At 39.4% G+C, this 21978-nt stretch overlaps 1 protein-coding gene across 4 annotated transcripts in view; it reads right to left on the bottom strand.

Annotated features, from left to right (window-relative positions):
* Positions 1 to 2394: 2394 nt before the first annotated feature.
* The window catches only part of COLGALT2 (collagen beta(1-O)galactosyltransferase 2), a 171251-nt gene continuing 151667 nt past the window's right edge, over positions 2395 to 21978 (bottom strand). For all 4 annotated transcript variants that reach the window (XM_087930435.1, XM_087930436.1, XM_026703262.2 and 1 more), the window contains 7 exons: positions 21836 to 21955; positions 19880 to 19956; positions 9976 to 10082; positions 8717 to 8849; positions 7730 to 7857; positions 6430 to 6636; positions 2395 to 4294 (listed from right to left, as the gene is read on the bottom strand). In XM_087930435.1, the coding sequence (XP_087786561.1) occupies positions 4018 to 4294; positions 6430 to 6636; positions 7730 to 7857; positions 8717 to 8849; positions 9976 to 10082; positions 19880 to 19956; positions 21836 to 21955 (1049 nt within the window). In that variant the 3' untranslated portion in view covers positions 2395 to 4017. The remainder of the gene's footprint in view (positions 4295 to 6429; positions 6637 to 7729; positions 7858 to 8716; positions 8850 to 9975; positions 10083 to 19879; positions 19957 to 21835; positions 21956 to 21978) is intronic.

Here is a 21978-nt window from a genome sequence, read left to right as displayed (position 1 = left end):
ATTGCAAAACAAGTATGTGAAGGATGAATGACTCAAGGGAAGGGGAAGATAAAAAATGTTGTAGTTGGATCAAGTTGATGATGACCTTAAAAGAGAGAAGTTTAAAGTTTAAAGACCATTAGGTTCCATTTCATTAACGGGCTAGGTAACTTCTTCAGAGATAACAAACACAGGAAAACCCTGGGACCCAGCAGTTCAACCCTGAGCTACATATATATTTTTTCACTGTTGGGAACAAAAGTTTTAACAACAAAAAGCAATGTGTAAAGCAAGGCACATGAATATTGGGGAAATAAGAATGGTTTCTGAAGATAGAAGAATACTGTGAGATATATTGATGGTAGGGTAATCTAGTTTTATCTATTTTTTCTTATTCCATACATTTTACTTATTTGTCTTACTGTTTCTTACTCATTTTGTGTTTGGCATAAGATTACTCACTCTGGGATAGAAGAGCTTGATATGTATGTATGTATGTATGTATGTATACAAATATTTATTTAACAGTAAGCTTTAAAAGTATCCAGAATATTCAGAAAACCCATTCTCTTAAGTTTTCTGGTAAAAAATAAGCAATACACATAAGAGCTAAGTGGGTAAGTATATGCACATATTGTATTTATCAGTAGAATTAGTTAGATTTTTATATTGTTATGCTTGTGCTGACCATTTTTTCTAAACAAAGACAAGAATGTTTAACAATTGTTGTATAAAAGTCTTTTATTTATCCCTATGATTTAACCTATTCACTGAACCTTTATTAAAAGATTTATTTTTTAAAAAAACTATCAGTATAAAAATAAAACATCCAACCCACTTTCACTATCTAAACTTTGTATATAGAATTTTAGATCTAACACGGATTAGAACAATAATCATCTCATTAATTCCAGTGTTTCAAGAATTATTTTACCTCTTGATTTGGTAGTGCTTTGAATAATGAATTCAGCTGGGTTGTGAATACTAAATAGCCCTGTACCACAGAATTACAAGCTTCTAGTCCTATGTGGTGAGTATAAAATAGGATCCATCACGGCTTTCAAAGTCTTTTTAGTTCCTGGTTGCTAGGATGAGAGGAATGTTTGGTAGACTCATTCTCTCTCCTCAGTTATTTTTCTCTTTCCCAATTCCAATTAGTATGAGAGGAAAGTTAGATACATAAGCCCCAGTCCAGTTTAGAGGATTAATCCGTTTATGGAACTTATTTAATGGATAAAAGGTCTTGAGACCACGTGAACCCCCCCACCCACCCACCCACCAATGTTTTCACACCTCCCTACTGCTGGCATTAGATTTCTGCCTGCATGTGTTGGGGTCTCCCATATATGCTTGAAAGTAACTCAGAGAATTTTTATCCAGTCTCTGGACAAGCTCACTAGGCCCTGCAGTTACAATACATCTAGAAAACTGAAGCAGATTTATAAGTGTTTGCCATATGCCTAAATAATAAACATATATACCTTTACTTCTGACCGATGAGAGGATTTTGAGTTGGTTCAAATCCCCCCAGACAAATCAGCCATTTTCATTGTATCACACAGATGATTTTTAAAAATGCCCTCCATTATTTCAATGACTTTTGCTGGCATAGCAATCTTCTGTACTTATCCATCACCCTTTCTTTTAAGAAACTGGCTATTCATTTCCTGGTATATTGTGCTAAAATTGTAGGGACACAGATCACATAGAAAACAACTGCTTCTTTTAAAGAAAACGAAAAGGATCAAAGAGTATGATAATAACACCCACTTTTTAAACACATATCCGCTTCGCTGATTCCCGATGGCAGCAGATTATATATTTTTCCTCCATTTGATTTCTATAGTCCTTTGCTACTTCAGCAGAAAGTGTTTCCGAAAATGTATTTTGACCCATCACATTTCCCCACCCCATTATTGTTTTGATGAATTGTAACAGAAGAGGAAAAACAATGCCACAGCAACAATGGAATATACCCAAAGCCTATTCTGTCAATAAATAAATATATAAATTGCCGGGTACAGACTTGGAAGTTCAGATTTTTTTAAAAAAAAAACACTTTGCATCTCATTAACTTTTTCTGTTGCAATTCCACCTACTTGATCCTAAATTATATGAAGTATGACAAAAAATGACCATGAGGGCTTTCCTTAATTTTGGGCATAGTAAAGGAACATTGGAAAGTTCTAGAATCAGGTTGTTCTTGTTGGATATAATGTAATGTAGTACAATAAAAGTGTTACAGGGCAGCAAGAGATGTTGAAGATTCAATCACTATACTGTAGGTTCAGGATTCAAATCATTTTATGTTTCTTTAGCTAAATAAAGCTTCAAACCAGTTTCCTATTCCCATAGATCACTCCAGACTGCGATGCTATGTTAAAAGTCATAAATAAATGACCAAGACATCAAATATTGCACTCATTGCTATATATATTATCAGACCAGCTGATAAGCTGCAAACATGTCTTTTAGAAAAACATACAATTAGACTGTTATTTCTTCTAAGAATAGCAATTCCTGGGTAGAATATCTGTAACAAGTTCAACACATACAGATTCTTTTGATTGTGCTTTTAAACATTTTGGTTTAGAATGTTTTTTTCCCCCTATTCAGCTCAGAATTCTACATTAGGAAAAGAAAAAAAAACCTCTTGAAGTAAATGAACACAGACAACTTTTTTTGGGGGGGGGTGTTCTAAATATGAAGACTTTGCATATGGAGATGTTCTTCAGTGGAGCGAATATTACAGCTCATTTCAAACGATGAAGTTTGAGCGTTATAAAAAGAAAAGAGTGGCCATGTGTCCTTTAGTTCACATGCAAATAACATCAAAGAGACACAATGGTTACATCAAAATGCTTAACACCATCAGATTTTTCAGGGGTTGGAAAAGGAAATTATTATTTTCAAATCCATTATTCGTTGTTTATCTCTGGATTCGGCCTGTTACAGATGTGGGCTGAAATTCTTCCTCTATCATAAAAGCATGAAGGATAAATTACCAACAGTGTTAGTGCCTACAACAGTATCATTTGTGACTGAAAGTGTGTCTCAAAACTATCAATGAGAACAGTGTTCAAAAGGATATTTAACTTTAACTCTTCAAATCCAGTTTGTAATGGAACTCATCCATGTGCTATGGAGTCCTTGATGCTTTCTGAGTGGTTGTTTGCAGACATTTCATTACCTGACTAGGTAGCATCTTCTGCTTATGACATTGAGGACTCCACAGTTCAGCCCTAAGCTACATACTGTATATTCTTTTCTATCTTCTCAGCTGCTGGCTGAGGAAGATGTGTGGTCTATTTACAGGCTGCTCAATTCTTGGTTTTCCATTTAGTAGAGATCTTCACTAAATTTCATGAAAGTGTGGAAGGATAAAGATGGAAAATATTGATAAATATTAAAAATTGTGAACTCCAGAAATTCTCATGACAAATGAGTTATTCTTCATAGCTTATGATTTAAAAATGAAAGCAAATAATATCAGTGGGAATTCATATGGCGAACATAAAGGAAATCTTGTCCATCGTCTGATTATTTCAAGGCACATTATTTAGCATTTACCCTTACTGTAGAAATGGAAACGTTCTAACATTTCTGCTTCAGAATATAGTTCACAAAATTGAAACCAGCAAGAATTCAGGCAATGCAGCAGACAATAGACCAATAATTAACACGGAAAAACTTGGTAGCTCCTTCCTAACTCTTGTATATATTACTTTTTATAAATACAATAAATCTACACCAAGAATTGTGGAAAGACATTGGTTGAGGAATCTTTGTCCTCGTTTCCTTTTAGAGTCCTCCTTTAGTACAAGCCAATCAGCAAAAATCAGGCCTCCTTTCAAAAATTGTTTTAAAGTATACTACCCTTGATTCAGTCAGGTTCATCTACTCAACCTGCAAAGCCTTGCTTAGTTCAAGTGAGTCATATCAAACTATTTTGCCAAGCAAGATAGCATATCTCTATCTCTGGAAGTTGTAGAAGTCCCTCTGATGTTTCCAGTAACTTGTAGCTGATCTAGTTAACAGTCATAGTTCATCTCTGGTGGATGATGCATCAAGGGAAGGTCTAGGTGGCAAGGCATTCTTGTTCTGGGCATCTTTATGGATCTGGTCCTGTTGCCGTGATTTCCGGGAGAGTGTCCTGTCCCAATCAGTGGCCACAGTCTCGTTGTCCCAGATTGTAGATGTCTCTGTGTCACTGAGGTAACCTGGTTGTCCAGTGTAGTGTGTTGGATATATCAGCAAAGGCTCTGCAGAGAAAGCTTTCAAATCTCTAGGTTCATAATGTTCCATGTATTTGGCTCTTAAAAAAGAAAAGAAAAGTCACTAAGAAGTTACCTCATTTCCAATTTTTGATATCTTTTATACCTCACAGCAGAACAAACTTATGATTATAAACAGTGGCCCATTTAACATACTCCTTATCAATGCTGTAAATCTATATTCACACCCCTCAACTTGAACATATACGGATAATATATTTAAATGTTGGGAGGACTGGTATATTTTCTACAATTATAAGCCATTTTTCAACATAAAGGTCCTTACAGACCAGCACTGTAAAAATAAACATGTCACACATGGTCAATAATTTTAAAAAACTGAGGAACAAGGAACAAGTTCAACACTAACTGTAAGAAAGTATTGGCAGAATTTGGTCCACAACCAAATTGTTAAGCAAAGGAGAAACATAAATTAGTGCACAACTAACTAGCACTAATGATATTCTTCCAAATATACTGTAATTTCCCTAACTTCAAATTTTGATTGAAATAAATGTAATCAAGTTTTAATACTAAATACATTCACAAGCTAAAAGATATCAAAAGATATCTGAAGTTATCATTGGTCTCCTCATAAGATGACTTGACCTTATTAAAGCATTTCAATATCCCCTGAAGCTTTAAATCTGTATGGAGATGCAATAATTTGAGCTTCCAGTTGGACTATGGTGGCAAGACCATTTGGGTCATCTTAGTAGATGACTCATATGGGAAACCCAAGGGAACAAATGCAGCCCTCAATTCTCTTGGAGGCTTTCAGTATTATCAACTAAGGTTCTCTTTTAGACTCGCTAGACTTTGTGAAGGTCTGCAGCAACTGCATTTTTTTCCATATCGGGCCAAGTCTAGAAGGAAATATTGGAGAACAACAACTTATGATTTAGTTATTAACTATGGTATCTCAGATAATTAAATCTTGGACAGAATTCAGTACCCATCCTTCAATAATAGGATGGCTGAGTAAGAATAAACTGAAATTAAATCCAGAAAAGACCATGTGCTATTGCTCTATAGCAGGGGTGTCAAACTGGTGGACCATGGGCTGGATGCGTCAGCACAGGCCATGCCCACCCCAGCTCCGTGAATGGGAAAAACATCGCAAAACGTCACGATGGCAACATGACACGGTGAGTTTGAACACCTGTCCTCTACAGGAATCTGAACTTTAAAAGGAATTATACATTTGAAAAAAACACTTCTGTGGTCTGGGAGTGCTCACTGAACCTCAGCTGGCACTGGCAAAGCAGGTGTAAAGGAGTATGTTTTTATGCAATTTCCCTTAGTGTACCGGCTGCAAACCTCCCCAAGCTGGTGACATTTAGCAATATTTAGCCATTCCTTGACTTCGTCTAATCCTTAAAAACATTCAACATAGTCTTTATAAACCATTCCATGTACAGCTGCTCATGAAAAATACCTGGAAGTGACAACTTGTGCAAAATAATGCAGGCAAGGCTGCTAACCTAACGGCCAGGAATAGGGATCAAAGATTAACAATGCTTGTTGTTTGCTTAACGGGAACAACTAATCTATAAAACCATAAAACAGCTCTCTATCTTGAAGACTGGTGGGAAAAGCCTTCCGAAAACATTCTGCTATCAAAAGCCCAGCCACTTGCCATTCTCCCAGACTGTGGAACACTTTTCTTAGCCTTTCAAGAATTGGGCCAATGCTATCACTTTTGTCATACTTGACTAGTTTAGAATTAATAGGATATTTAATGACATTCTAACTTTTGGTTAAAAGTTTTAATTTTGTCAATGGCCCTGGGGGTCTGTATGAAAGAAAATAGATATACAATTATTAAAATGTAAAAAAATGTGACTTGGTTTTCATATTCCCAGAAGCAAATGTGCCCAGTACAGATGAGCTCTGCCCACAAAGCTTTCCCATTTATATCATGGCCAGTCATTTCCTACACACATAAAACTGCCGTTTATAGAAGGACTGTTGAAGAGATCATAGAATCAGCACCAGCTGTAGGAGAAGTGATGTTCAACCTCCGCTAAAAAGTATCCCATAAACCTGAAGCTTCAAAGTGACTACAGGAAGCAACTATTTACTGATAAGAAGATAAATATTGCTGTTGAATGCATCCTAGTATAAAGCTAGCATACACCTAATGCAAGTACAGTAATCACAACCAATAACCTACATTGGGTGCTTGTTGTACATGACTGGCAAGAATTCATCTACAGGGAGCATCTTGTTGAAAGGTTGAGCTCCAATTAGCTTCTGAGCTCCTTGCAAGGAGACTGCATAGCCCAGTGTCCAGTAAGAGTAATCAGCTTCCACAAGATTCATCACATTGGGTACAGCCTTTTCTGGATGCTCCACCTGCATCCGTTTCCGACCTATATATCTACATAGAGAGAGAAAGTTGAGTCACTGAACCCAGATGTCATTGGCCGATATGATGCAATGTAGAAACATCTAAGCTTAGCACCTTGGTGCCAGATCTCTAGCCAGAAGATCACCAGGAGCTTCATGAGAACCATCTTTTTTAAAGAACTAGTAAGAATTAACAACATTAAAAAAATAAAACAGACAGATGTGGAGTTAACATAAAAGCTTCCCAATTCCTGCGTTGGATCAAAAGCCACTTGGCCCAATCTTTCTTCATGTAGACAATGGATGAAAAGCACTGTCTTACTTGTATACCCCAACAACTGGGACTGAAAAGACGATTAAGTACAACGTACAGATACTGTGATTAGCAGCCATTGGTAGTTTTATCCTCTATGGACCTGTGCCATACATCTTCATGTCAATGGCTATCATTACATCTCATGGTAATTAATTCAGAAGGTTATACTAAAATAGTCAGCAAAAAAAATCTCCTTATTTTAGTTTTAAATTTCCTGGCATCCTCAACTACTGGTAGTCCTCAGCTTAAGACCACAATTGAAGCCAAAATTTCTGTGGTTAAGTGAGACATTCGTTAAGTGAGTTATGCTCTACTTTACAGCTTTTTAAGTGAACCACTGCACTTGTTAAGTTAGTAACATGATGTTAAGTGAGTCTGGCTTCCCCAGTGGTTCTGCTCTTTTGTCAGAAGGTTGGAAAGATGATCACACAACTTTGGGACACTGCAACTGTCATATAAATACGAGTCAGCTGCCAAGCGCCTGAACTTTGATCACATGACCCTGGGAATGTTGCAATGGCGATGTGAAAAATGGTCCTAAGTCACTTTTTTTAGTGCCATTTTAACTTCAAATGTTCACTAAACAAACCGATATAAATCGAGGACTACCTGCATTATGAGACAAAAATGTCTCCCTATCTGATTTTTCTCACTCTGCAACTTTTAGAATCCACTTCCCTATTTCTCCTTATTCGCTGTTATTTTGAAGCTCAAACGCCTCCAAATGGGTGCTCTTTCCTTAATAGGGAGCATTCAATTCCACAGAAGGGAAGACACTCAGAAGCAAGATTAGTGGATTATTACTTACATAAGATCCCAGTCAAGCTGTGCTCTCTCAATGTCATCCATTAGCTTTGTGAGCTTCTTTTTGAACTGATGCTCAAAGCGTACATCATCTTCGATGACTAGGCACTTCTCCATCTCCCTGCTTACTATCTTAAAGTAACAATTGGAAATAATTCAAATTAAATTAAGACAATTGCTCATGCCCTAATCCCCTCATGGCTGGACTGCTGGAATATGCTACACATGGGGCTGCCCTTGAAGTGCACTCAGAAGCTTCAGTTGGTCCGGATTGCAGCGGCACACGCAATGATGGCCGTAGTCCCAAGTGACAACTTTGCTTTGTAGAGCTGCATTGGTTGCCAGTATTTTTCCAAGTGCGTTTCAAGTTATGTCCTATTACCGCAGTTCTCTATATTGCATAGGGCCTGGTAACTTGAGGGATTGTTTATTATGCGTCTAGCAGCCTTGCCAGTTTGATCTGACATGAGTTGACATGCTCAGGGTCCCTTCAATTAATTAATCAATCTCATCTGTCAGGATCCAAGAAGCATGTCTTCTGGAATAAGGGTCCTCCCTCCAAAATCCATGTGAGTCAGAAAGAGTAAAAGATTCTGCTGGGCCTTGGATTAGGGTGCTTGGGGTTCCTGCTGGATTCGGTGTGGATATGGTTAGCCATATTCAGTTCTTGTTTTTCTGTACCCATTTAATATATTTCATAATTATTGCACCATATTTTCATTCAGTTTGGTTTTGTTGTATACTTTCTAGAGTTGGGTTGGGCAGTGTCTAAACATTTATATTTATGAACCACCATATTAGAAAAAGCTGTAATAAAATTGTCCCATGAGTTGTTTATCTGTGGAAGAATGCCTTCTCTGGAAGAATGCAAGTAAACCAGTGGAAACCAAGCGATCCATCATCATGAGATTTGCAAAAAGGAGGTGACGAAAGGGGAAAGGACAGGAAGCATTTCTGCCAATTACAATGAAGATATGCAAATTTTGGTTACCTCCTTCCATATATAATAGTGGCTAAGGAAACAGCCAATCTCTCCTCTGGTCAGCACTCTAGAAGAGTATGGATCCTGGTAACCAGGAAGCATATCTATTTTTAGAGCTTTCAGCTGGCTTGTATTCAGCATCCTGCAAGAGACAATGATTAAATTCCTTAGCCACTTATTTTCAAGATGGAAAGAAAAACTACAACCTATTAAGAAAAACCCATAAGGTGATGTATCTGTACAGTGTGTAGCAAAAAAAAAAAACACCCTCCCTACAGATAGAAATCAATGCAGTGTGGTAAAATAGGAATTATTACTCTTTTTTTTCCCCTAACATTCTAGCTTTCAGCTTTCAAAGCATTGTTTTCATAAACCAGTGTTTTAAAATAATTATTTCTACTTGCAGTCAAAAGTGGTACTGCCAATTCTCACTACATATTTTACAAGATCTCATTTGTAACACTTTGAGCACTCAATAAAAATGTGGATTCTGCCTTGCACAATTGTGCCTAATATGAAATGTACACAATTTGACCGCTGAAGGAGAATTCAGCTGGATTTGTAGAATTCTTATAGGAAATTCAGCAGAGAAAATGTTTCCTAGGCAAGCACCAGTGAAATGAACAAGAAAACATGGTTAAATTTGATTCCAAGATACTAAAAATTCCCCGGTTTTACAAATGAGGAGGAAAGTGTTGATTAGTTAAAGATAATGTGAGAATCTGTTGTGTACAAAATACTATTTTAAATAGCTGGTGGTGGGAGACAAATATTTCTGCTCTTTAAAGAGATTAAAGAAGATGCTCAATTGAGAATCATCTATCCCCTGACAACTATATACACCATATATCTGCACACACAAAAACTTATTAAGGAGACAGTAAGCTTCTGAACAGTGTCTCGGGGAGAGAGATAGCAGGCAATTATTTTGCAGAGCAAGAATGTTGTTGAATCAAGCTCGATTTAATGCTCTCGTCTTCCCAAGCACAGAGATACACAGCATGGCTCACATTTGGCAAAGCAAGTCAGTAGCAAGGCTGGAGCAGAAACAATGTGACAGAGATACTGGAGTTGCCTTTATCAATGGGCGCATCTCACACTTACTGATGTACTGACTGAGGGGAATAATTGAGAAATAGTTGATAAATGTATCCCTAATCACATACAGCACTTTATTTCTTGCAGTCCTTAAACTAGGTGGCCCAAACACTCCTCCTCCCCCCAATTTTACAACTCCGTGTCTGGCAATGTTTACCAAGTCAACTCACTTTCCATCCACAGCTTCCACTAGCTTGACTTCAATTTCCTGTTCATATAAAGTCCACAACATTCGATCCCGTCTGTCTTTCCGACGCTTCAGATTGATCATAAAAATCTAGAAAGGAAGAGATCAGAAGCATGGAGGAATACCGTAAGAATAGCATGTGCTCCCCCCCCCGCTAAGTTTTATTTACAGCCAATGCTAAAATAGATAATGGCCATCTTAGAGGAGGGGAGAATTGCTAATTCAATTTCAAGGAAAAGGGCATCCCCCCCTATATGGGGAAGGAAGTCTGCGGCCAGATTTGGTGACTTTGATAACTAAATCTGAGATTGTCTATATGAGGGTCACATTCTCTGCCTTGAATTCTTTGTGTATTTTATTTGTTTGTTTATTTATGGAATTTATATTGCCACCTATTTGCACATAGCAACTCAAGGTGGCTTACAGAATATAAAATCTCATATAAAAACAATAAAACTAATAAGAGTCATATAATAAATTAATATAATAAAATCACCTCCACCCCACAACAGCACCTCACACGAGCCATTTAATGGGCTCCATCCCACTCTGGGTTCCCCAGGCCCACTACCAGGTCTTCAGCGCCTTCTGGAAGAGTGCTAGAGTGGGGGCCAATCTAATCTCTGGGGAGAATGTTGTTCTAGAGAGAAGGGGCCACACAGAGAAGGCCCTTCTTCTGAGTCCCATCAGGTGTATCCTAAAGGATGGAACCCGCACCATTCCCTACCTCCCCACTCTGATGGGTCGGGTAGATGTGACCGGCAAGAGACAGTCCCTCAGATAACCTGATCCCAAGCCGTGAAGGGCTTTAAAGGTGACAACTGTTAGTGTTTGGGGATAAACCCCCAAGCAGAGTATGCAGCAGCAGTCCAGCCAGGCAGGCAAATGAGAGAGAGAGTGGGCCCAAGAGTATACACACACTGGAGACAAAAACACTGTTTGTGGTTTTAAAATAGTTATTTAATACACACAGAAATTAAGAAGTGTCATTCAGTCCATATATCATTATCCAGTATATCCATCCAGTTATCAAGTCCATTAACAGTAAATACAATGTCCTTATCTGCTTGTAAATCTTCTCCTCCCGATACCTTTCTCTCAAAGACAACGCTGAATCCACAGCTCACCAAGCAAACAGTCTTTGTGTTCAGTTGAAATGGTATCTGGCACAGTAGCCTCCAAAAGCAAGCAGATAGACGTTCCAGCAGGCAGCAGACCAGGAACAGAACCAGGTGCATCCAGAAGCCGGATCTATTACGTTTCCCTTCCTACCTATATTACTGCCTGCAACCGCACCCACAATGACATTGCAGTTTCTTGTGCTTAAAGCTACAAGACACTTAAAACTAGGTTTACATATTTATTCAACCCAAACCTGGTTGGTGTATCCATATACCCAACATTCTCCCCTTTTGGGTGACATAAATATGTAATGCCTTTACATTCTAAACCCATATTTTTTACAACTCTCTAGATGCTTAATGGCACCTTGGGCTTTAGTAAAATGATCAGCTACATTGTCCTCCGACATGCAGTACTCCAGCTGTATCAATTTACTCTGTACAGACTGTCTTACATTAAGATACCTCAAATCTGTATGTTTACTTCTCGTTTTAACTGCAATATTAGTGGCCATTTGAATTGCTGCCTGATTATCTTCATGTACAACTATAGGGTAATTTACAGTTATACCCATATCCTTCAACATTTGTTTGTACATAATTAACTCAGTACACAATAAAGATAAACAGGAGAATTCTGCCTCCATAGTAGACAAACTTATATGCTGTTGCCTTATAGACTTCCAGCCAATTAACGTCTTACCCAGCATTATGGCTGTTCCTGAAGTCGACTTTCTAGTATCTCTTTCTGCTGCAAAACTAGCATCTGCATAAGCACTCAGTATGAGATCACCTTTTGGTTCTAAATACAGTGCATGGTGTAATGTACCTTTAAGATATCTTAGGATTCTTTTCAATGCTATCCAGTGACATTGAAGTGGATCTTTATTATGTCGTGCCAGTTGATTAATACTAAAAGCAATATCTGGCCTTGACCAATTGCTAATATATGATAAGCTACCAATCAAAGATTGATATAATGCCTTATCACATTTGGGACTTTGTGTATCCATTTTGCAAATATCCTGACTCATTGGAGTCTTTGCAGGCTTACAAAGTTCCATCTTATAATCTATTAGCAATTTAGATATCTTATCTTCCTGAGATATCTTAAAACCTTTCTGTGTTCTCAGTATATTCAAACCTAGATATCTCTTTATCTCCCCTAATTGCCTGATTTTTATTTTCTTGGCTAATGATGTTATTATTTCATTTGCTTCATCATTAGTCTTAGTTATCAGAGCAATATCATCAGTAAACAACAATAATAATGATACTTTCCCATTCTTTTCTCTCTTAAATAGACATGGGTCGGCTAAACCAGCTTTAAACCCTATATTGGTCAGTTCCTTCACAATATACTGGTTCCATTCATAGCCCGATTGTTTAAGACCATAAAGGCTCTTTTTTAATAACCAACAATCATTATTATTGTCTCCTTTAAATCCATTAGGCCTTTTCATATAAACAGTATGTCTTAGTGGAGCATGCAAGTAAGCAGTTTCCACATCTAAATGGTTAACTATATATTGCTTGCTTGCTGCCCACACTAATGCTGCCCTTAAAGTTGCTGCTTTCAGACTAGGTGCAAATACTTCATCATAGTCTTTTGCACTTTGTCTAAAGCCTTGGGCTACTAACCTTGCCTTATGGATTGTGTTTCCATCCTTATCTGTTTTTATTTTAAAAATCCATTTGCAGCCAATGGGTTTTTCATTACTAGGTAATCTCACGTTTTCATATACTTTCATATCCTTCAGAGACTTCAATTCTTTATTAATTGCTGCATACCAATTTTCTTTCTCTTTAGAAGGATATCTTCTTATCTCATCCACAGTATTTGGGATTCTATTTTCCTGGCACACTGTGTTAGCCTGGTATCTTTCAGGCGGTCTAGAAATACGTGTAGTCCTTCTGGGTATTACTGGGCTTGGTTGAGTTACTACCTGTTCCTCATCTTCAGCTATTTCTTCCTCTAGGGGCTGTACTTCTTCCTGTACTTCTTCCTTTACATTATTTTTAAAGTTACATGGATACTTAATGGGATTTCTGTATGATTCAATAATCACCTCGTTATTGTTATCCTGCTCTAACTTATCCCATCCTACGTGCTCTAGAAATTGGGCATTAGCACTACATAACACCTTAGATGTGCCTTTCTCCCAAAATCTATATGCCCTATGGTTAGCTTGGTAACCAACGAAGAATAATTGTTTAGCTCTATGTTGCCCTTTATGCCTGAGTTGTGTAGGGATATGCACCCATGCTGGTGCACCAAATGTGTGCAGATAACTCAGATCAGGCCTCCTGCCATGCCACATGGTGAATGGTATTTCACCAGTAGTTGAGTTAACCACGTTATTTAATAAATGATTAGCACACATTGTGGCCTCCCCCCACAAAGAATCAGGTAACCCAGAATCAGTTAACATAGTACGGGTCATTGCCTGCAATGTTTGGCCTCGCCTTTCAATAAATGCATTGTGCTGTGGTCTGTATGGTGCAGATGTCTTATGAGCTATTCCAGCTGCCTTTAATCTATTCTGGAATTTGCTATTAACAAATTCCGTGCCATTATCTGTCACCAGGGTTATCAGTTGCCGTTTGGTTTTTCTTTCAGCAAACTTTAACCAGTTGAAGAAATGTTGATATGTTTCAGTTTTGCTTTTCATTAGGTAGCAAAACCCATATCTAGAGTAATGGTCCATAATGCTCAGTATATATCGAGCACCCCCCATACTGGGTTTCTTTGGACCTATAATGTCTGCAAATACTACTTCTAAAGGTTCTTTAGTTGTGAAACCATTTAGCCTATTTGCAGGCATTATTTTACTCTTATCTTCACAACAGACATTACAACGCAAATACTTATCACAGGGTTTTAACCTTATTCCTTCAGATAACTCTACTGTACGTTTTAGCATTTTAAAATTTACATGCCCCAAACGTCTATGCAATAAATGGATACATTCATCATGAGGCTTGATATTATTAAATACAGTTTGTGCCTCCCCTTTCTTACTGTCATGTAAGACATATAATGCTCCATTTAAAGCTGCAGTTACCTTTTTGCCATCTCTTTCCAGTATGCACTTATTATTCTTAAATGTAACTACATATCCTAGTTTATCTAATACTCTTACAGAAAGTAAGTTCATCTTTAACTGTGGTACATACAACATTTTTATATTCTGGTTCAAACATGGACAATAAGCAATACCTTCACCCTTGGCCTTGAGGTGCCAGCCATTGGCGAGTGATATATGTTGAGAGCTTGTAGACATTTTTATAAACTTTGTCTTATCTCTCGTGATGCAGTGGGATGCACCACTGTCGACCACCCATAAATCATTCTTCATATCACAATTGCCAAACATGGCCAGTTCAAAGGATTTCTTTGGCTTCTTTACATTCTGGCTTTTTCCTTTTCTGCAGAATCTTGCCAAATGTCCTCTGCCTCCACAATTAAAACACTTTTTAATTGTGTATGCCGTCGAAGATAAATTCTCTTCTTCCGGGTGCTTTACTTTACACAGCTGGTTTCTTTCCAGCTTTGAAGATAATTTCTCTTCTTTATTAGGCTTATTTTCTCTCAGCTGGTCACGTTCAAACCTTCTTCTGGCTTCTTCTAATAGCCTGCCGGTAATCTCAGTTACTGATAAACTGTCTTTTGGCAACACCTCTAATGCAGTCACAAAATCATCATAGCTTCGATCCAAAGAAGACAGTATGATGTATACTTGTTGCAACTCATTAAATATAAGCTCTTTTTCTTGCAATTCTTGAAAAATGCTTTTCATACAGTTTAAATGAGTTAACATGTCTCCATTTATCTCAAGATGTGTTCTAAACAGCTTCCGTGTAAGATTGATATGAGCTCCTACACTGTCTCGAACATAAATCCTTTTGAGATTATTCCAGCAGTCTGCAGCATTTTCCACTCCACGGATATGTATGAGTTGCTGGTCAGACAGAGTGAGACCTATGATGCACAAAGCCTGTTCATTCTTTCGTTCATAATCTTGTATCAGTTTATAATCCTCTTCATCATTGGGATTTAAGTTAGATACATCTGGTGGGTTTGTTATTATGTTCCACAAACCTTCTCTTCATAGAAGTAAACTACATTTCATAGACCATGAAACATAGTTTGTTCCATCTAGTCTGGATATCATGGACAGATGTGGCAAATTTACTTGTGCCATTGCTCTTGTGAAAAATAACTATTTAACAAACAGTTTGTATTTACAGTAATGTGCAACTCCCACCAACTCTCACTGCTATATCCTGGTTAGTTAGACTGTGCACTCTGCTGGGCCCATAACCAATGTTAGTGTTTGGGGATAAACCCCCAAGCAGAGTATGCAGCAGCAGTCCAGCCAGGCAGGCAAATGAGAGAGAGAGTGGGCCCAAGAGTATACACACACTGGAGACAAAAACACTGTTTGTGGTTTTAAAATAGTTATTTAATACACACAGAAATTAAGAAGTGTCATTCAGTCCATATATCATTATCCAGTATATCCATCCAGTTATCAAGTCCATTAACAGTAAATACAATGTCCTTATCTGCTTGTAAATCTTCTCCTCCCGATACCTTTCTCTCAAAGACAACGCTGAATCCACAGCTCACCAAGCAAACAGTCTTTGTGTTCAGTTGAAATGGTATCTGGCACAGTAGCCTCCAAAAGCAAGCAGATAGACGTTCCAGCAGGCAGCAGACCAGGAACAGAACCAGGTGCATCCAGAAGCCGGATCTATTACGTTTCCCTTCCTACCTATATTACTGCCTGCAACCGCACCCACAATGACATTGCAGTTTCTTGTGCTTAAAGCTACAAGACACTTAAAACTAGGTTTACATATTTATTCAACCCAAACCTGGTTGGTGTATCCATATACCCAACAACCACCACCACCTTGAATTGCACCCAGAAGCAAATCAGTAGGTGATACATGTGCACACTGGGGCCTGTACAAAACCATGTGGGCCACAGCATTTTCCCACCAACTGGAGTTTTCAAATGCTCTTCAAAGGCAGCCCCATGTAGAGCATGTTGCAATAGTCAAGTTGGGAAGTGACTAGGGCATGAATGACTGTGAATAGGGATTGTTGGTCCTGGAAAGGACATAACTGGCGCACAACCCACAGTTGCGCAAAGACTGTCCTGGCCACGACCGCCACCTGCTCTTTGAGCAGGAGTCGTGAGTCCAGGAGAACCCCCAGATTATGCACAGGGTCTGTTTGGGGTAGTGCCACCCCACCCAAGACCAAAGGTGGCAATTCTCCCATAGCCAATGAACCTCAAACTCAGGGCCATTCGATCTTGCCAGGGTTTAGTTTCAATCCATTGTTTCCCATCCAGCCCCTAACAGCCTCCAGGTACTGTGAGTGGGAGGGCACCATGGGCCGAAGCATACAGCTGAGTATCATCGGCATAGTGGTGATACCTCAGTCCATGGTGACAGATGATCTCACGCAGCAGCTTCGTATAAATGATGAACAGGAGCAGAGAGAGTACCGAGCCCTGCGAAACCCCGCAAAGCAGTGGACAAGGGCTGGATCTCTCCCCTCCTATCAACACTGACTGAGAGCAGCCACAGAGGAAGGAAGTGAACCAGGATAGCACAAGGCCTCCCACTCTCATCCCCTGAAGCCGCTCCAGGAGAATAATATGGTCGATGGTATCGAAAGCCATGAGAGGTCAAATAGAGCAAGGATGCATGCACTACCCCCATCCTGGGCCCACCAGAGATCATCCAAAAGTGCAAACAATGCCATTTCTGTCCCAAATCCAGACCTGAATCCTGACTGGTGGGGCTGTAAATAATTTGTTTCATCAACAACCTTCCAACCAGGTAAATGACAAGGTAAATGAGGTGAGTGCAAGGGAGAAGAACACAAGACCAGTATTAAACACCAAGGTGCCTGCCTGTGCCTGCTCCCCCCCCTTGCCGTCCATATCTCTCGTTACCCAACACCACTAAAATAGGTCACCCTCCTCTGCCTTTCCTAAGAACCATTCCACCCCCCCATCCTCAGCACTCTTCCTTAAAAAGGGAAAAACCTCCTACAACTGACAAACTGTCATGGGCAAGGTGAGCCTTACAGGCGCTTGGTCTTGGCGCCCTCAAACTCACACTATCCCTTCCTCATTGCCGCAGAGGGGTCACGTCCAGCACCCCCTTATCTCCCAACACACTTATAATACATTTACTCAATGCACAAATGGCACCCTGCCCAGTCGCTCTTACCCACCAAACAGGAAGCCACTTCTCCCCCACAGCTCTCACCCGGGGAGAGGAACCAACACATTCACCTCTCACCCAACTTTCCCTTCCAGCCCCAGGATTCCCCAAGCAGCCTTCCCAGGCCTGATTATAGAACATTCAGAAGATTCTAGAAAGTAGTCAAAAGGCCTGTTATGCTGCGCTAGAAATTGTAGCAGCTATGTAGTCCTACGATGTCTCCTGAAATTCACAGAGTTCCAGGCTCCCACTTGCCGCAAAAAAATCCCAGTGGCACCTGCCACCCTCCACAGTGTTATTAACCACATGAATAGGCCCAGGTGCCTACAAAGGCTAGTGAAGCTTGTTTCTTCTGTCAGCTGTGCCTCCATCAGAAGATCTACGCCATCATTCAGAACTGCAGCTGCTGGCTCTTGGGTTCTCAAACCAGGATTTAGCTTCAGCTGATTACTGCACACTAAGACAGTTCAAAGAGATCCAAGGGGAGTCCAAGGAAACCAGACAATCATAAATCATCCACCTCCTTGCTCCATCTCTCCTTCCAGCTGCCCTTTTCCTACCTCTCCATTCTTCAACCTCTCGGCCATTCTGTTTTTTCACCTCTCCGTTTTTTTTCAACAAATCTTCAGCCTCCCAGTAAGCTTATTATGCTTGTTTCCCTCTTTCCTTTCTCTAAACACTCCACCACTTCCACATGCCAATCTCTACATTCCAAACTTTCCAAAACCCTCTCTGCACAACACTTCAGAGCACCATCTACAAACACATGCAGCCGCAGCCGCCATCTTAAAAAAGAAAAAAAGAAAAAGGAAAGTGTGTGCCTTTTTAATTATTCTGCCAGACTTATTAAGAACTATCCTCTCTTAACTCTGAGTTCATTCTGTGATGAAAATAAAAAGAGAAGAGTGTATGGGCCGAAGGTAGTAAGGTGTGAGCTGCTCCCTCACAAATATAGTCTGCTGAGGCAAGAGTTTTATTTGTGCCTGTGCAGACAGGCAAGCAAAAAAGAGCAGCCTTGACATAGAAGGAGTGAAAGTGAGTGAATATCAGCCCCTGCTCCCTTCTAATCGAATGAACTGTGATTGTGTGGGAAATAAAATAAATGCAGACTATCTCAGCAAAGATAGTACTGGTGGATCAGGGTGGACTGAAGAATTCCGCACCACAACATGGCTAGTTCAGAGTAGCCTATAATAATGCATTCTTAGTAAAATTGTACCTGAAATGTGTGGTTGAACAGCAGACCCTTGTTGCTAAATGTGGAGGCTTTAAGAACTAAGAGTCAGGGCTGACTGACAACCCCACATAAATGATGGATATCAGAGAAGGGATTCCAGGAGGATTAAATCAACCAACAGAATTCTGTTGTGAGTGTGCGAAAGAAAATAAGTATGAAGATACAACTCAAGCTCAATTAGGCAGAGCATGCTCTAGTAACTTCCTTCAAACAAGGCTGGGAAATAAAGTGTGATCACAATTAAGATAAAATAAAAAAAAAGATTAAAATAAAAAAGTAATACAGACAGACCAGGTTCCGTATATGGTATAGCTATCCCACAACCAAACAGCACCTCTATATTTTAACCATACAAATTAGATCCATGGGGAACTCTCAGAAATCCAGATGCTTCAGGTTAAAGGCGAATTGTCTTGCTTAGCAATTGAAATTTTGGGCTCAATTATAATTAATTGTAAATCTATAGGACTACTTCTATTTCTTCATCTAATTATACGGTGAGTCCTTGAATCAATAGTTTTCAAATTAATGGTAATCTTCAGACTAGAATACTTGTGGGCTCCAGGAAATGTAATTCAAAACCAATGATGCAATATTTGCCATGAGGAATTGTCGGAAAGATGTAGATTAAGTATCACCATACAATCAATTTTCTCCTAAGATCTTTTCCATAGCACATTTAAGAGAAAAACAAATTTAGAAAATTGATTTTTGTGGCATGTAATGCTGCTCTACAGTAGATACTAAATCCCTGCTTGCTCTAGAACACAGGTGTCAAACTCGCCCCATCACGTGACATATTGCGATGTTTTTTTTCCCTTCGTGGAGCTGGGGTGGGCGTGACCTGTGCATGATGCATCTGGCCTGCGGGCCAGCAGTTTGACACCCCTACTGAGGAAAAGAAACTAGCTTTTGTATAGCCATAGTATTTAGGCTTCTAATACTGCTTCATAGTGCTTTACAGATTCAGCCTATTGCCCCCAACAATCTGGTTCCTCATTTTACCAACCTGGGAAGAATGAAAGGCTGAGTCATATTATATTCATGGGATGCTTTGGTTCCCATCATCCCCAACCAACATATTTGGCCACATTTTCTAGGAATGATGATAGCTGAAGCTCAACCATCAGGAGACCCTTAGTTTAGGGAAGGCTGGGTGAGCCATTCAGTATTGGAAGTTATTGAGCTCTGTGTTAAACTCCAACTGAATGTTGCCTCAGACTTTTTCACTCTTGTAAAACTTGGCAGGCTGCATGAGACGGCCTCCTTTCTTGCATTACCTCATCAAATCCCATCTTCTCAGGGTGTTTTGGAGGAACTGTGACAAACTTGGAGGGTTCAATTGGAGGATGGTCAACTGGAAGAGATTAAGAACATTAAACCTATTACATTACACTGAGGCTGATAGTTTTCAAATGTATTCATGCTTTGAGTAAAAGAGACTTGAGCTCTGTGTATTGCTGAGCAACATAGCTGTGAGTCACTAGTCAGTAGCATATAGCAAGAGGAATTCTTCCTTAGTTTGAAACATAGTCCTTTGTAAGTGTAGTTAGGGTATTGCTACAGCAAAGGAATAAAAGCTTATGAATAAAGCAGACCGTGCAACTCTTTTTCAAACAATGGACTATTATTGATTTTTGAAAGGCTGCACTTCCAAATATGCAGCTTTCTGAAGCCAGAGCTGGTGTAGCCTCCATCAGTGCAGTTCTTGGGGTGCCAAAAATGGTCCACGTAACACCCCTACTTTGCTAATTGCACTGGATGCTGGTTTACAGGTGCAATTCAAGGTGATGGTAATATTTAAAGCTGTTCATAACATGGGTCCAGGCTACTTGAAGGACTGTCTCACCCCACTGGGATTGGCCCACCCCACCCACCATTGGTGGCAGAGGAGGCATGCTGAGGGCCCCATTGGCCAAGTATTCTGGCAGGTGGAGTCCAGGTAAAGAGACTTCTCTGCCCTTGCACCTGCCTTTGTCCCCCAGAGCAAGGTCCGTACCAACCCTCCTGATCTTCTACAAGAGCTTAAAAACCTGGCTCTGCCAGTTGGCTTGGGGCTTCAATGGCAGGGTTTCACATTGAGGCTGGTTGATAGATTAACAACTTTCTGGGGTCTATATTACTATGAGTACACTTCCTTCCTTACAATAAAAGTAGTCTTATTAAACTTAATTTACAACAGTGGGCAGTTCACAAGTGGTTGCATTTGAGGAAAGATTTCAGGAGCTTACAATTTAACCTGCCACCAGCAATTTGGCACTGTGATTTGTTAAAACAAGTGAGACAGCTGTGTAAATAATATCCAAGACTCAGCCATCAAAACTGTGGTCCCCAATTCAAATTACAGCATCAGTTCCCATTAGGGTTAATCATAGTTTAGGGGTCTATACGATTTGGTGTATGTGTCTGTATCTGTGTAACATCTGTCAATGCCTTTAACCAAATGCATCTTTTTCAAAGATTGCAAGGCAGCTGTGCAATTCCACAAAAAGACACAGCTGCTTAAGGAGTTGCCAATATATGCTTCATGGATTCTTGTATACCCCAGACTGGCTTTTCCTCTTTAAATCTGAAGAGCTACATAGCCCTCTATGGTTCCCAGTGATGGATACTGATAAGCATTTTGGGCCAAGCCATGGTTGTTTCAAAACATTGACTCAGCATACTAAGTCAATATCAAACTATAGTGTGGTTTAACATGGGTCTACTTAGCTTCTGATTTGCCACCCTGACAAAAGTGCCTTAAGCCAGACAAGAGGACCTTGACAGCTAATGGCACTATTATTATTCTATGCTTTGCATGTTTCTGGCCCAATAATAGATGATGCAATATTGAAATGTTTATGTCTGTCATGATCAAAATCAATGTGGCAAACTAATAGTAGGGCTACTATATCTAGGTGGCAAAACTCCAGAGCTTACAGTTTGCTGCCATCTAATGGCTGGCCACTTGTAATAGCTATTTTTAAAATCTATCTAAAAACGAATTAGCAGTTTACACAGAAATATATATAAAAAAGTTCTTCAGATAATCAACATGCATTATTTTCCATCCTTTGGACCCATGAAGTTTTAACCTATTATCTAAGGAATTGAAATAATGGGACAGAGGGGTGGGAATGTTTGTTTCCAAAATGTATTCACTGCTGAATAGTTAATTAGAACACAATAAAAACACAAGATTTGTATCATTGGAAACCAAAATAGTAGGGATGTGAGCCAAACATGGAACTTACTCATCGCTTCACTTAGCATGTGAACAATATTGTCCGCTTCATCTTCTAGCATCTGGTGTGGCTTCAGCGGCACAGGAAGGTAACCATAATGTTCTCTGTTGCAAATGTACATCTGAATGTCTGGAACGAGAAGGAACACTGGA

Source organism: Pseudonaja textilis, chromosome 3 (genome assembly GCF_049901715.1).
Source record: "Pseudonaja textilis isolate UNSWEBS1 chromosome 3, rPseTex1.2, whole genome shotgun sequence".
Classification (NCBI taxonomy): domain Eukaryota; kingdom Metazoa; phylum Chordata; class Lepidosauria; order Squamata; family Elapidae; genus Pseudonaja; species Pseudonaja textilis.
The sequence above is the reverse complement of the archived record's forward strand: the minus strand, read 5'-3'. Positions and strand labels throughout refer to the sequence as shown.